Source organism: Penicillium waksmanii, assembly GCF_028829765.1.
Source record: "Penicillium waksmanii strain IBT 27052 chromosome Unknown utg000008l:1.0-5622682.0:1.0-5626561.0, whole genome shotgun sequence".
NCBI lineage: Eukaryota > Fungi > Ascomycota > Eurotiomycetes > Eurotiales > Aspergillaceae > Penicillium > Penicillium waksmanii.
The window spans coordinates 5,296,319-5,310,999 of record NW_026643254.1 but is presented as its reverse complement, the minus strand read 5'-3'; the positions used below and the strand labels follow the sequence as shown (position 1 = coordinate 5,310,999).

Below are 14,681 nucleotides of genomic sequence, written 5' to 3'. Positions count from 1 at the left end.
AACTAGGCCAGAATTAGCGTAGAACTGGCTTTCTCAAGCTATAACGAACATTTTGCATAGAAGGAATTGTTGAAAGAATTCCAAGGAGAATTTGAATCCATATCGATTTCTTCTCGCTCCAGAAAAGCCCTGTCAATACAGCGGACAGGAGAAAGGATAAGACGTATAGGTGTTAGGACAATCCCCGGAGGGCGTCCTGATACGATAAGGATACGAGTGAAGAATGTGAGATATGCCTGATATGGGTATGATGATATTCAGACTAATCGCTGGTCCTCCTAAGAAGATCCAGCTCCTCCTTTTGAGGGGATCCTCTGTGCGTATGCAAGCAGGTAAGCGAGGTGATGTATCAACAGGCGGCCCCGGTGGTGGATAGGCACCTCCTCCGCATTTCCTATGCCTCACTGTACGGTTGGTGTAACATTATCACCCTTCTTCGTAGCGCTGCGACCCGAAGTGCTTGGTAGTTGGATGATAGATGAAAGATGGATGAGCCTATACCGGTGGCTTTGGGTGCTTGCGTGGACGTCCCCGACGTCGCTTTGGTGCACTTTTTGGCAGTACACCATCCTTTCTAGGCCGTCCTCGTGGCCCTTTGGGGGTTTTTGCAGTTTCGGTTCTTGGTTTCTTCGCATTTAACTGTCCCTGTTGCCCTTCGAATATCTCCAGTGCTTCTGTATCCTCCATGTTAGAGCGTGGCTCCCAGGTATTCTCGCTGTCGCCGTAACCCTTCCATTTGACCAGATATCGTACTCCTCGGCCCCACCGCTTTGCCTCCAAGATACGCTCCACGTAGAACTCAGGAGCACCGTCAACCATCACAGGGTCAGGGTGCTCATCCCGTACGGGAGGACCTTGGTACGGTTCAAGACGCGAGACGTGCTGGGTCGGATGGACATTGCGGTAGCGGGGTGTCATGATGAGCTTATAAGCCTGTTTACCAGCTAGGCCGGCGATCTGGAAGGGTCCCACACGCTTGTGGTCAAGCTTCTCGTTCGGGCGGTCCCGATCCATGTGCCTGTTATCAGCCATTACCCAATCTCCGATGCGGAACGTCATCTCTTGATGCTTGCGGTCATATGCCTTCTTCATATTCTCTTTTGAGCGTTGGAGACGGTGCTCCAGCTCTCTGCGGAGGCTTTGAATAGCTGTGGTGCGGTGTTTCGCATCTGCATGAACAGGCATGGAAGGATTGTTCACGGAGGTACGTAGCTCCGGTCGTGCGCCATAGAGAGCTTCAGCAGGTGAGATGCCCAAGGCACTGTGGGTCGTCGTATTATATACGAATTGTGCGAGGGGCAGCCACTTTGCCCAGTCGTTCTGCCTCCAGCACACGTAGTGTCGCAGGTAATACTCCAGCGTCTGGTTCTGCCGCTCTGTCTGCCCATCTGTCTGTGGATGGTAGGCAGTTGATAGGCGACGACGAGTGCCCAGCTGGTGGCAGAAGGATGACCAGAATTCGCTCGTGAACAGGGTTCCTCTGTCACTGACGAGATTCTCAGGCATACCGTAATGGGTCATGACCTTCTCGTAGAATAGGTCTGCTAGGCCTGCGGCGTCTAGCTCCTTGGTGGTAGGCACATACAATGAGTGCTTTGTGAAGAGGTCGACCACGACCATAATGGCATTGTAGGTCTTTCCATCCCACTTGGATGATGGCAGGCCGGTGATGAAGTCGACGCTCATCCACTGCCATGGCTGCTGAGGCACCGGCAGTGGTTCCAGTAAGCCGTATGGCTTGTGTCGATGCACCGCATCGAGCTGGCAGGTGTGGCACTGCCTCACATACTCCTGGATCTGTGGGCGCATACCATCCCAGTGATACTTGCTCCGGATAGCTTCATATGTGCGCTTCTCCCTGTAGTGGCCCGCGTACGGGTCATCATGGTGCACCTTTAGGATCTCAGCAATAAGGGCTGGCTCACGGGGGATGAAAACCCTGCCGTCAAACCGTAGTAGTCCCTCTTCTGACCTGCTCCAGGGAGTGCCTCCCAAGCGTCCTGCACCGCCTGTTGCCCCTATCTTGTGGTTAATCTGCTGCAGCTGCGGGTCTTGAGCTTGCATTCCGCGGATGTATTCAACCATAGAGGCGGTAGACGTGGCATTCAGCGTCGTCTCTCCTGCTAGGGCCTGTCTGGCCCTTGCTCGGGTGGATAGAAGCTCTAGGCTATCGATACCACCAACAGCTTGGCACTCCTGGCCTTGCATTAGGGTAGCAGCCATTGTAGGCGCTTCAGGGTCATCGTCTGCGAGTGGTCCCTGTTTGAGGCTGGCTCTCAGCTTCTCAAATAGCTTCTGCTGGTATGGGTCGACCTGATGCGAGGGCGCATCGCGGGCATAGTCTGGCCTTCTGCTAGGCGCGTCCGCGGGGTTCTTGAGACCTGGTTTGTGGAGGATAACGAAATCAAAGGCAGCGAGGCGCTCGGCCCAACGTGCTTGCCGCTTCGATAGCTCCTTGGTGCTCATGAATGTCCTCAGGTTTGCATGGTCTGACCATACTACCACGGGCTTCTGCGTCCCTTCTAGGTAGTGGCGCCACGTCTTGAAAGCGTTGACGATAGCTAGCATCTCCAGGTCATGAGTCTCATAGCGCGTCTCCGCGGAGATCAACTTTCTTGAATAGAAAGCGACTGGGTGCCACTGGCCATCGTCTTGCTTTTGTGAGTAGATTCCAGAGATAGCATACCCTGATGCGTCTGTCTAGCTGTGAATCTCTCGATGGATCAAAGTGGGCTAGCACAGGGGCGTCTTTAAAGCATTGTTTTGTCTCCTCAAATGCCTCTTAGGCCGCTTGAGTGAAGATGAAACCTTCCTGCTTCTTATTCCGCCCCTTCTTCTGTGCATCAGGGCCCCTGATGAGGTCGTTCAATGCAGCTATCTTAACACTGTAGTGCCGTATGAAACGCCTATAGAAATTGGCAAAGCCAACGAATTGCTGCACATCAAAAATACTCTGAGGTGCAGGCCAGCTCATGATGCTGTCAATTCTGCTCTTGTCCATCTCAACACCTCTTGGTGTGACGATGAACCCCAGGAATTCCACTTGTGTGGTATGAAACAGGCACTTGGAACGCTTTACGTATAACCGGTAGTGCCTGAGCCTGGATAGTACCTCTCTCACATGGTGCCGGTGCGACTCCTCATCATTTGAATAGATGAGTATGTCGTCCAGATACACCACTACGAACACATCTAGCGTGTCGCTGAGAGCGCGGTTGATGTAAGCTTGGAAGGTTGCTGGTGCATTGGCCAATCCAAAAGGCATCACGCAGTACTCATAGTGTCCGTACCGCGTCCTAAACGCGGTCTTCCACTCATCACCTTCCTTGATACGGATGCGGTGATAGGCGTCTCTGAGATCTAGCTTTGTGTAGATATTCGCGCCTGCGAGGCGATCAAGACTCTCCTGCACCAGTGGTAGCGGGTGTCTGTTTTTGATCGTGACCTCATTCAACCCTCGGTAATCGACGCATAGTCGGAGGGAGCCATCCTTCTTCTGTACGAAGAGGATAGGAGCACCTGCTGGACTCTTGGATGGACGAATCCAACCTCGATTGAGGTTATCCTGCAGGTATTTTCTTAGCACTTCTAACTCATTGGGTGACAATGAATAGATTGGCCTGTGTGGTGGCTGCTTGCCTGGGAACAGGTCGATAGCATGATCATGCGAGGTATGTTCTGGTAATCTGTCAGCATTATCCGAATCAAAAACGTCTTCGAATTCTTCATATTCCAGTGGCAGTGTCTCTCCTCCTCATGTATCATATTAAGGTGGATGGAATCACCCCAGGGCTGGCACCATAAGATGCCAAGCATTCCTCCTCGGCGAACCTCCTTGCGTATCTTGCCGGCATCGACAAATGCAATGAAGGTGTTCTCCTCCTTCTGCTGGGAAGATGGAGATCGCCAGAGCCAGGTGCCTAGCGCCCAATTGATGTCTGGGTTGGCGTGCTGCAGCCAGTCATAGCCCAGGATAATGTCATATCCCTGCATGTTGACTGCTTCGCACGTCACATCTTCGTTGCGCATGGCTCCCGACGCGTCGGTAGGCTGGAGCTCCATGTCCCTGCTTCCGTACGACTTGATCTGGTGGCCGTCCACTGCAGTGACGAGCCTGGGTGCTTCCTGCGCGGCGCGCAGTTGCTTCTTTGCCCATTCTTGGCTGACAAAACTCTTCTGAGCTCCTGAATCGACTAGTGCCCACACGCACTGCCATCCTACGGGTGTAGCCACGAGGATCTCACATGCGAGGGCAGAGGAACGGTTCCGCCATGGTTCGACGACGAGACCTAGTACTGATGCGGTTTGCAGTGCTAGGTCATCTATTTTTTTGACTTGTGAGGCCAGTCCGCAGGGAATCCGTGCTTCCTGTAGCAGACATCCTCAGTGTGTCCAGTTAGCTTGCAATGTGTGCACTGCTTCCTGTCTTCCGCGTCATCGCGCTTCCTCTTTTCGCCCGTGTTAGGTACTTCCTCTGGTCGCGGTGGTCGGTTGGACGACCCCTTAAAGCCCCCACGGCCCTTTTTGACGGAGTGCTGGCGGTCATTCTTGTGCTGGCCTTGAGGGTTTGAAGGCCTCTCGGCAGGCTGATGTGAGGTGTGCTCCTTCTTCTTGATAGCAGTCTGCCTTTCCGGGAGTTGCTTCTCGATCTTTTCGTAGAAACGCAGCCACGCATTGTACGCGTCGCCTTCTGCTGGCTTGTTGACATACTTGCGAGCTTCTACGCTGATTTCCTCAACAAGGCCTGACCTTAGCCTCTCAATCTTCTGTTCACGCGTGCGTTCCGGCCGCATGAGCCTCTCCAGCTGCACTAGCTTAGTGGAGTACTCGGTGACGCTCTGGTTCTTGTACTGCTTGGTACGGTACCATTCGTCGACGCTATCCTTCGCTACCATGTCTGGGTCTGCTACAAGAGAGGTTGCCCAATCTTCGAAGGTTCGCCAGGTGAGGTTCTCACGTGCGAGGTTTTCTCGGTAGTTTAACCACTGGCTCGTTCTCTCTTCATCTAGAAGCCCGGCAGCTGCGTCGACCCTTCTTCGGTCTAGCTGGTAGAAGGTCTCATGGCGTAGGAAATGCACCACCATCTGGTTCTTGAATCGCATCCAGTCTGCGAGGTCCTTGGCAGTGAATGGAGAGATAGATGGTAGCGGTGGCACTTTATCGTTTGTGGTTGTTGAAGACGCTGCGCTCCTTGGAGTTCTAAGCCCGGTTATAGTGCTTGGGGCTGTCGAAAACTCCGTCGGCTGCGGAGACGGGGCTCGAACAGGTGGTATTAGTGTAGTACCTCCTTCCTGCGACCACGATGGGTCCCAGGACGACGATCCATGGGGCACAGGCACGAGAGGAGGGCCCATAGCTGCCAGCCGCGCCTCTTGCCTCTGCTGTTCTTCGCGCATATCCAGCACCTTCTGTTGCCTTTCGCGTATCTTTTCTTGAGCCTTCACATAGCGGTCCCAATTCGCGAGATCCGCTCGTTGCTTGTTCAGGTCGCGCTTCGTGATACGCTTCGGCGGAGGAGCCACGGCGATGACGGGTTCCTCTGGGGCATCTGACTGCGCCGAGACGGATCGAGCGTGCGAGGAATCAACTTCGTCCTCCACTGATGCACGCCGGGCACGGGTTCGGGTGAAAGGCATTCTCAACTCGACGGTCGCATCCGAGATGAAGCGATTAGAATGTTAGGACAATCCCCGGAGGGCGTCCTGATACGACAAGGATACGAGTGAAGAATGTGAGATATGCCTGATATGGGTATGATGATATTCAGACTAATCGCTGGTCCTCCTAAGAAGATCCAGCTCCTCCTTTTGAGGGGATCCTCTGTGCGTATGCAAGCAGGTAAGCGAGGTGATGTATCAACAGGCGGCCCCGGTGGTGGATAGGCACCTCCTCCGCATTTCCTATACCTCACTGTACGGTTGGTGTAACAGAAAGCCAATATCCACCCACGGAACATTTCGAAGTTCTAATCGAGGAGTTAAAGCTGCTCGAGCAAGTGCTCGACCAAGAGGACAAACAGCTGGGCTCACAGGCTGACCTTCTGGATCTGGCTGCCTTCAAGTGTTCATTTGCGCCTCATGGCTCCATCGCCGGTTACTCATATGCCGTTTCCGCATCCATGAGAGCCTTAGGCTGGTCATGATTTGCATGAAAAATTGAAATTCCTCTTTTCACAAGCATGACAACTGGCACCGACGGGTTTAGACCCTTCTTAAGCGGTAATTCCCTTGTACCTTTGGCATTTAAGAATAACCGGTCAGTACTGCGTTCGACCTAGTTGCGAATTGCTCCATTACTCTTGCCTACGTCCGAGGCACCTGGGTTGCCTGGAGCAACATCATGGAAGTTTTCGCTCCGACGGTGCAACTAGGCCGAGATCATGTCGTTGGCTTGATAATCTTCATCAGCTGGTGAAATATCAAGTCTTTGCAAATTGAGAGTTTACCATGGCTGCAATTTTTTGATTTGGGCGAGTGACATGTTATGTTGTTACTGTGTTATGATGTTACTGTGTCATAGTGCGGTGTGACGTAGTATCGACAACAGACTCGGGAACGCTAGAAGTCTAGAACAACGCTTACTTTAAGTACCTTTGAAACGTCACTCTTTGGGAGCCCGTCTTTACATGGCCGTGCGACGACATTTGCAGGCGTGGCATATCACCTGCAGTCGTGACAAGTACAAAATCTGACAAAGGAAATCCGCTCTGGTGCGTGTCCCAGGTCAAGTGTATTGCCACTGATCTTGAGACAGTTGGGCCGAAACTCGGCAAGAAGCCAGAGAGCTCATTCACTATTTAATTTTAGCCAGTGCGAATTCTCAATAGAGATGTCTAGACCCGCATATAGCGGATGAGACAAAAGAACATCACGGCTGGATTGGATGTCAAGAGCCTCGGAATTGGTATGGAGATGTGAACCTTGTAGGAAAATTCCAGCGTAGTGATATTCTTTCAGCGTTTCAGGTGCACCTAAACACGCCTATTGCACCTAGGAACTTGTGGCATATAAGTTTATCTATGCCGTAGTCGAAACGTGCGCCGAAATCAATGAAGCGCTGGAATTTGTCTATGTAGACGTGCCCAAACTACTGCTCGCGACAAATTCGTGCCGAGCTCGGTTGTGTCTATCTGAAATAAGAGGATCAAGATCGTTGGCGATATTAGGATTTGTGGAGGCCAGTGGGTCCGCCATGACCATAGTAATCAGCCGAATCAAGATGGTAATAATCAGGCGCGCGTCGGGTGCCTCGAGAGTCTGACTAAGTCAGCCATCGTTACTGTAACTAAAGTCGATGTGCATAACCTCTCCTACCGTTTTCACTGTCGATTTTTGGGTCAGGTTTCTTGGTCATGCTAGTGTCGCGTGAGCCTTCAGTTCCCCCATGCTAGTCTTCGCAAGCTAGGTTAGCTTCCTGATAAACAAAGTAAATGCCTATCTCGCTGAGAGCGATCACCTACCATGGTAATTTTCCTCATGGAGTCCGACCTTACTAGCTGGGTTCAAGTTGTGAGGTTCACAATCGGATGAGCGGATTGAGTCGTGGTGGTTGCCGGTCAGAACCTCTTCAGCCTTGTGAACGAATTTTGACATGTTAGATAGATTGCTTTGATCTCTGAAAGTAAAAGGTGTAATTCTTTAGCTTCTTCGTATTTATGGTCTGTCCTTCAACCGGCCTCAACAAAGTTCTCAAACAGAGAATACGTCAATCAAAGCTATATGACAATACTCGTCTACAGACGAGTAATTGTGTGAGGATGCAGGGCTTGCATATTTGCAGATATAGACCGGTACAACCAGTCGATTGACCTCCCTGGGCACGGTTCGTATAGATCGCCTCGTTAGCGGAAGGTCATCTGTTTGGTACTGGTACAACGTGCTACATATAGTAATCGGAAACATTCACATCAAGAGTTTTGTTGGTCGCGAGAGAAACACTCTGGCGATGATTGAGGGGAAAATTGCCTCTTTGCAACTGCGGACATATGACGTCATTCATATTTCAGGATGCCCGATAAGCGGCGTGGGTTACTGCCAGTGGGGTACTAGTTAAATGGTGAATCTGCTTAGCTCGGCGAATAGAACTGCAGTCCAATTGTTTCACATCAGTTACCATGACGTAATAGGGGCAAGAACAATGGCGCCTTTAAATACGGAAGCCTAAGCCATTGCTTCACTCTCTTTTGACGCGACTCAGGTCCTATTATCACAGCGAAATCTACTTGAATACACGAGATTCTCGTTACAGTGTGAGAATGGCGGATAAGCTTCCTATTTCAGCTGAATAATCCAATCATAAAACGATCAACGCGTGTCGTATTCCGAGTATATGCTTTCACCTCCACGGTCTCAAAGATATTAATTGCATTCGTTGGAACATTCATGCTAGATGGAATTCATTACATCATTCCCTTCCTGCTCTTTTTGGATCATCTAAGCGAAGTGGCATGATACCTATGGTTAATCAAAGGCGCCACACAGGGCCGGAAAAAGCTGAATGTTATCTTAGCTCATATATCAAACATGGGAATTTTATTGCTAGGAGCCGCTATTCTTGGCGCAATTTCTAGGAATTGGGTCATTGCACTTGAGGTATTTTTCCAAGCTTTGAGCCTACGTGATATAAGGCTGACAATTGCAATTACACAGGTGCTGGTGTAATTTTCCAACATCCAGGTCTTCTGAAAACATTAGAAAGGAGATTTGGCAAGAGCAGACGGGAGAGTAAAGGACTCTTTGTGATACATATGTATCTAATTATGAATATCGTTTTTTTTGCCACTGGCAACGATTTCAAATAACAGATTGATATTTGCAGGCAGCTCTGTGCGTTGAGTGAAATAATTGATTAGGAGGACTTCTGTTGATCTATTGGGAATCTTGCCCTAGGCATTTTAGCAGCTAATGAATGTGATCCACCAAGAGGGCTGGCCGCTGACAATTCTTGAACGGAAATGGTGTATCTCTCCTATTAGTAAATCATATTACTGTGCACCTAATTATTTACATGGAAATTTGAGAACGAGGTAGTTTGTTTAACGCTTGTTAGGTGTTTTCATACATCCGAGTGCTTCAAAGCGTCATTAATTGCCTTGCAATTTTGAAATAAACTAGTTTCGTAGTCGGATAGTCTACGCTCTAGTGAAATAAGAAGAGACAATCCGGTGATACTTTGTTGACTGGTGAGTATAGAAGCCAGCAGAAGCATGTTAAATCTTTCAAAGAACTCAATCTCACACAAGGTTTACTATTGACCCAAGTGTGTAGCTATTTCATTCTTTCACAGATCTAGGCGTCACATAGGATTATAACAGGTCATGCAATTTCAAATATACGCCTGTAGGAATTTGTTTCGAGTTGGGCAATTCCTCGCAGCTTGAACAATGGTAGTGCTTCAGAATGCGTGGTTAGTCCTGTCAATTTTATCTGGAAGCATATGACCAGCTTACCTTAATTTCTAAATGCAGTCCCTTCCACAGTGACATTCACCAGTATCCGTGTTGCAGTATCCGTACTTATCGGAACAGCAAGTAGACGGGTCGGCATCGCGGCAGTGTAAAACCGAACATCTCTTAACAATCTCAGCGGGAGCAGGAGCAGGAGCAGGAGACGCTGCAGCGAAAGAGGTGAGGGAGATGACAATGGCGAGGGAGACGGAGATGAACTTCATGATTGCGCGGGAGCTTCCGAAGTGAGAATGTAAATTTGATTGATATATTGAAATGATATCCTAGGAGCTGGTGATATCCTAGGAGCTGGTTAACATGCCCTATTTATACCTTTTCCCTCCTACTCACAATCCTCCATGAGCGTCATATATCACACGGCGTCGGCTTTGGCCCCGATGTTGTACTACCAAACCTCGTGTGTAAATGTTGGCGCATCATGTAAGCAACTACGATATAGCGACAGCGGAACGCCTGATCGACACTGAAAAGACTGTTTCCATTTTTACTGTTGTAAGGATTTTGCAGCCAAGCGCGAGATCTACATGGAGTCGAGCTATTATAAGCCTTCTAACTGGTCTGGAGTTGTTCTACATTGACTAATGGGGTAGGCATGTTGTACAAAAGGGGCATCATAACCACGCGCTATTGGTGAGACTGTTATGATCTCCTACGGCAGACCCCTTTCAGCCTGTCTATCTCGCAAACGCATAGTTCTAAGGTTGGTTAAGATTCGCCAATATTAGCCTTTAATAGCCACCCGACAGTAACTACAATACAAGGATAAGGTAATCCATATATCTACAAAGGCTATATTTGTAGCCGCTGAGTACCAAAGTGCTTGTGTCCTGATTTGGCTCTAATAAAAGGACAAATGTATTTTGAGGCGTTAAATGAGACCGAACCACCCATATCACGCCTCTGACCCTTTTGCGAGGCGGAACGTACAAGGATTGAGGCACCGGGGACTAGAAACCTTGACTTGGCGAAGCACGTCCCCGATGTTCCTTGGTGGTCAAAGCAGGTGGCCTAACCAGGGTCTATCTTGACTAGAACGGGGCCAGAGGAAAATCAGTAGTTTCAAGACTTATTATACAGGTTTGTTACTGGCGCCCCACTATGTAGCGTCAATTGAGGCAATTGGGGGGGCAACACAGAGCGGGAATATCTTCTCCGCAGCGGCACATACTTCCGTTTTGAGAAATAGAAACCAATTGGCATATTCCAAGAGAGCTGAGATTTTATTACTGCTTTTCTGAGCTCGAGAGATTGCCCAGTCACGCAGATGGATATGTTGGTTCCCGTATTCCCGCCACGAGAGAAAGGCCGAGCAATGGAACACAATACGATACTTGAAAAGGATCAGAGGACCCAGGCTTTTTATTGCTGATACTCCGATGGAATGTTTCCTATTTTACCGCCAACAATGTACGCAACAGTGCGAGTCTGGGGATATATATATTGCACATACCGGTTGAAGATACCATAGCGGCATTACCTTATGGCTGTGTACCGTGCTAACAGATACAGCATTAACAACAAAGAGCATGCGACGAAACTCGAGTCACATAGAAGAGCAACTGGAGTAAAACAAGGATCCAGTCTACCATCGATAATGCGCACTTGAACAAAGTTTTTGAATTGGCAACCTACGTTGATTGTTGACGAACTGAAGAAGTGGTCGAATACAACTAAGACCCTTCGGGACCGGCTTATTCATCGTTCACCCAATTTGCTCCTAGTATGGTGTCATAACACGCCATAGTTCGAATATAGAGACCCTGAGATCGTTCAACCGATCTTAACAATCAATCGATAATCTGATTCTATCGGACATGTTCAGTACTAGCCAGTACATTAATTCCTCATACTGACAATTGTGTTACTCAACTCCTAGCTCATAGTCGGGGTTTTCAGAAAAGACTACATGTACAGTCTATTGAATACACTGCAATTTGATGTCGTACCAGATTCAAGTTGATGGACAGCATCATTTCACACCGTGTATCAGCTTTTGAATCATTGTTGAGAAAACGGAGATCAGCGTTATGACGGCGATAGGTGGTTGCCGGTGGCGGCCACTTCACCGCTCGGTAATAATCGCACCGCACTACACATCAACAAAGGGACCCACTGGTCCGGCCCCGTTATCACCAGCTCCCACCCTCAACCATCACTCACCTCTAGCTCTCACCATCAACACACCATCCATCACCGTCAATCACCGTCAAACCTCACCCGCATCCTCTCCCTCACCCTCAACTGGTACCCTCAACACGCGCCAACCTCGATGTCCACAATACTCGCCTCTCCGGACAAATTCTGTCGCCACTCCTAGGCAAGACATAAACATTCACACCAATGTTGATTACTTTGGATTTCAGCCGCTACCCGGATTGGCCACCACGCTGTCATACACCGGGATAGTAACCGCCCCCATGACCCAATTTTCTACTTTACACCACATAGAAGACAATGTCCATCCTCGAAGCCCAGGGCGTGATTGAAGGCTACAAAGTACATACAGCGAACCAGGACATTGAAAGTGGCATCTACATACAATTTTGAAGTGCACATACACAAATTCTTCTTGGTGAATTCTTGAATTCTATGGATTCTTTGGAGCAGGTCTTGGCTTCTTCGAGGTCTCGGACGGACCCGAATACTAGTCTCTGACACCACGAAGAGGTGCCTGCATGTCGCCAGAGGACCAGGACGAGGACCGCAGCGCCACGGGTCGCCTAAACGAGCACACATTTGATAACGCAGGGCTCATGGGCTGTGAGGGAGCGCGTTTTTACAATCACAGGGCTCATCTTCTGTGAGGGAGAGTTTGTTGACGCAGCCCTCTCCTGCGGAGACTCTTGGTGTCGCAGATGTCCCTGCGAAAGTTCTCTATTTTAATTACGAGGAGTTGCGCAAGCACGCAGGGAATCATCATTTTCCTTGTTCGTCAAAACGCAGGGTGACTGATGTTCTGAATTCCATCCTTGATGTGTACCACGATGATGTGCGCATTGCCATGCCAACGCAGTGTCGCCGGAATAGGATTACTGGATATCATGTACGACGAGGTAGGTGGTGGTGGAGACTTGCGGGGAACCTGGGAGCTGGCATACTTATTATTGGCGATAGTCAGTTAATGAGTGTCATGTATGTGCTCCCTATAGAACCACTATGCGACCTGACTCACAGTAATGATCTAGGTGAAATCATTCATTTACGAATTCTCAGATCAATTCTTTATCACATTTGCTCGGAATACAAGGACGGGCACCCTCCGCGCCTTCCAGGCACTCGAAAAAGTGGTGAAAGACTTGATGGTTGGGCAAATTGAATACGATCTACGACAGACAATCTTCGTAAAAAATCTGGGTTGCCTCAAGTCCAGATCATCAATTCAGACACACCAGCTATCTTCCACGGCAAGTATAACTCGCATCTGTTCAATGAGGCAATAGCGGAGTACACACTCTTAAGGAGAGCGCCAGGCCAAGCTATGTTGTACTATATTATGGTTATTAATATGCCGTTGCTTAGACCTGAAATCAAACTCACATCTTACAATAGACCAATGGTAACATCTCCTTTGACTCTCGCATAGATTTCAACCTAATTATCACATCAACCCAATGGTCACATCGCCCTTAACTCGTGCATAGATCTCTACCTCGACTTCCAGATCCAGCTCAATTTTGATCTTCAAGCTGCTGTCCTTCTCGCCCACTTTCGCTGGTCGATCCTTGATCCGCGATTCGCGAATCGGACCAATCCTTCTACCAGGAAGAGGAGCTGGGACTACATCGTCCTGATACTCTTGTGCCGGGGGTGCCTTGCGTGCGAGTTTTGCGGGTTTGCGGCCGCCTGTAGGGTTGGGAGGGGGCTGAAGTTGTGTTCGCTCCTCTTCAAATTCCTCGTCGCTGACTTCTTGCTGATGTCTGTAGATATCATTAGTCTCACGAATGGATGGTAGTTCAAGAGATATGAAGACATACACTTGGGACATGATTGTGTATTGATGAGGATAAGACTGAGAATTGATACCGCAACTTTATACCTACAACCAGGATGGGTGGGAAAAATGTAGTACTTTATATTTATTGACAGAGAAGCGGGCTGCAACTTGTAATGTGGCACCAGAGTACAGGCCCCTATGAAACGCCATGAGGCACGCCTCCGTAGCTCATAGGCACTAGGCTAGATGGGGTTGAAACAACGCGTCATAATGCCAACTGTGGTAAACCATGCGCGAGGCTACATGGGGTTGAAAAAAACGCGTCATAATGTCAACCGTGTCACATCATGCGGATGAAATAGATGAAATATATTAAGATTCTCCTCAGTGACGCGTTTCAAGAAAAAGAAATCAGCGAACCTGAGCCCCCCTTTTCCCCGGATTATTTTCGAATAAAATGATTATGGGAGATAATTTCAAATCCAAACAACAATCAAGAAACCATGGTCCTAGGACTTCTCACTGCTATAGCGGCTTGTCCTGCGATCGTTGGTACTACTGAAGCGGTCCGCCAAGGGCAAAGAACAAATGCGAAAGAAAAACACAGAGGTGTGAAATCGAATCTCATCATTTCCTGCGCCAGGACCTCAAACGCGGGCAGGTACATTGATGGATGTTCCATAGTGTTGTGCGACAATAAGGTACATATTCTACGAAGAGAGCCAACGTAACAAACCTGTGCTGTTCGCTAATGCAGTTGATAACCAGCTAAACATTGCCTTGCCTACGGCTGAGGGTCGGACCGATCTATCACAGCATCCATTCGCAGGATATTTCCTTCCCTATCCTGAGCGAAACTGGGGTCGCAAGGGAGAAGGCATGGTCTCTACGATCTGCGATGAGCCTCCACAACTAAATTGGATATACGTGGACGAAGAAACTTATGAAGTGAAATACGGCTTGCGAACAGACTCGGAAGACCATCTTGTTGGGCCATGGGACTGCACTCCAATCGAGAAGAGAATTACTTTGGAGGGTTGGGAGGGTTTTATGGCTGTGGAAGTTGAGGGTTCATGGGCGCTCTATTTTGATCGGGACGACGATGGCTTGCAAGAAAAGATATTTGAAGGGAGGATTTTAGAAGTTGAACTGACAAGGAAAGAGAGAAGGAAGTGTAAAGATGATGATTAAGTAGTCTTAACTGGATCAAAGACAGAAGTAGAAGAGATATTGAGATATAAGGCTCACCTTTTTACTGTCTTTCTTCTTTCTTGAATTGTA

At 48.9% G+C, this 14,681-nt stretch overlaps 6 protein-coding genes across 6 annotated transcripts; 2 read left to right on the top strand and 4 right to left on the bottom strand.

Moving 5' to 3' along the window:
- Positions 1 to 4,322: 4,322 nt before the first annotated feature.
- N7481_010299 (uncharacterized protein) lies at positions 4,323 to 5,636 on the bottom strand (the record flags this gene model as incomplete). Its single annotated transcript, XM_057269518.1, has 1 exon — positions 4,323 to 5,636. One exon carries the CDS (start codon positions 5,634 to 5,636, stop codon positions 4,323 to 4,325), a length of 1,314 nt encoding a protein of 437 aa, XP_057120195.1.
- A 102-nt stretch (positions 5,637 to 5,738) lies between these two features.
- Positions 5,739 to 6,142, top strand: N7481_010298 (uncharacterized protein; the record flags this gene model as incomplete). The annotated part of the gene is made up of 2 exons (XM_057269517.1): positions 5,739 to 5,838; positions 5,964 to 6,142. The coding sequence occupies 2 exons, from the start codon at positions 5,739 to 5,741 to the stop codon at positions 6,140 to 6,142; spliced, it is 279 nt and encodes a 92-aa protein (XP_057120194.1).
- Positions 6,143 to 7,265: 1,123 nt separating this feature from the next.
- N7481_010297 (uncharacterized protein) lies at positions 7,266 to 7,592 on the bottom strand (the record flags this gene model as incomplete). Its single annotated transcript, XM_057269516.1, has 2 exons — positions 7,266 to 7,321; positions 7,460 to 7,592. The coding sequence occupies 2 exons, from the start codon at positions 7,590 to 7,592 to the stop codon at positions 7,266 to 7,268; spliced, it is 189 nt and encodes a 62-aa protein (XP_057120193.1).
- A 1,864-nt stretch (positions 7,593 to 9,456) lies between these two features.
- Positions 9,457 to 9,669, bottom strand: N7481_010296 (uncharacterized protein; the record flags this gene model as incomplete). The annotated part of the gene is made up of 1 exon (XM_057269515.1): positions 9,457 to 9,669. The coding sequence occupies one exon, from the start codon at positions 9,667 to 9,669 to the stop codon at positions 9,457 to 9,459; it is 213 nt and encodes a 70-aa protein (XP_057120192.1).
- A 3,395-nt stretch (positions 9,670 to 13,064) lies between these two features.
- N7481_010295 (uncharacterized protein) lies at positions 13,065 to 13,451 on the bottom strand (the record flags this gene model as incomplete). The annotated part of the gene is made up of 1 exon (XM_057269514.1): positions 13,065 to 13,451. One exon carries the CDS (start codon positions 13,449 to 13,451, stop codon positions 13,065 to 13,067), a length of 387 nt encoding a protein of 128 aa, XP_057120191.1.
- Positions 13,452 to 13,903: 452 nt separating this feature from the next.
- Positions 13,904 to 14,591, top strand: N7481_010294 (uncharacterized protein; the record flags this gene model as incomplete). Its single annotated transcript, XM_057269513.1, has 2 exons — positions 13,904 to 14,009; positions 14,119 to 14,591. The coding sequence occupies 2 exons, from the start codon at positions 13,904 to 13,906 to the stop codon at positions 14,589 to 14,591; spliced, it is 579 nt and encodes a 192-aa protein (XP_057120190.1).
- Positions 14,592 to 14,681: the final 90 nt, after the last annotated feature.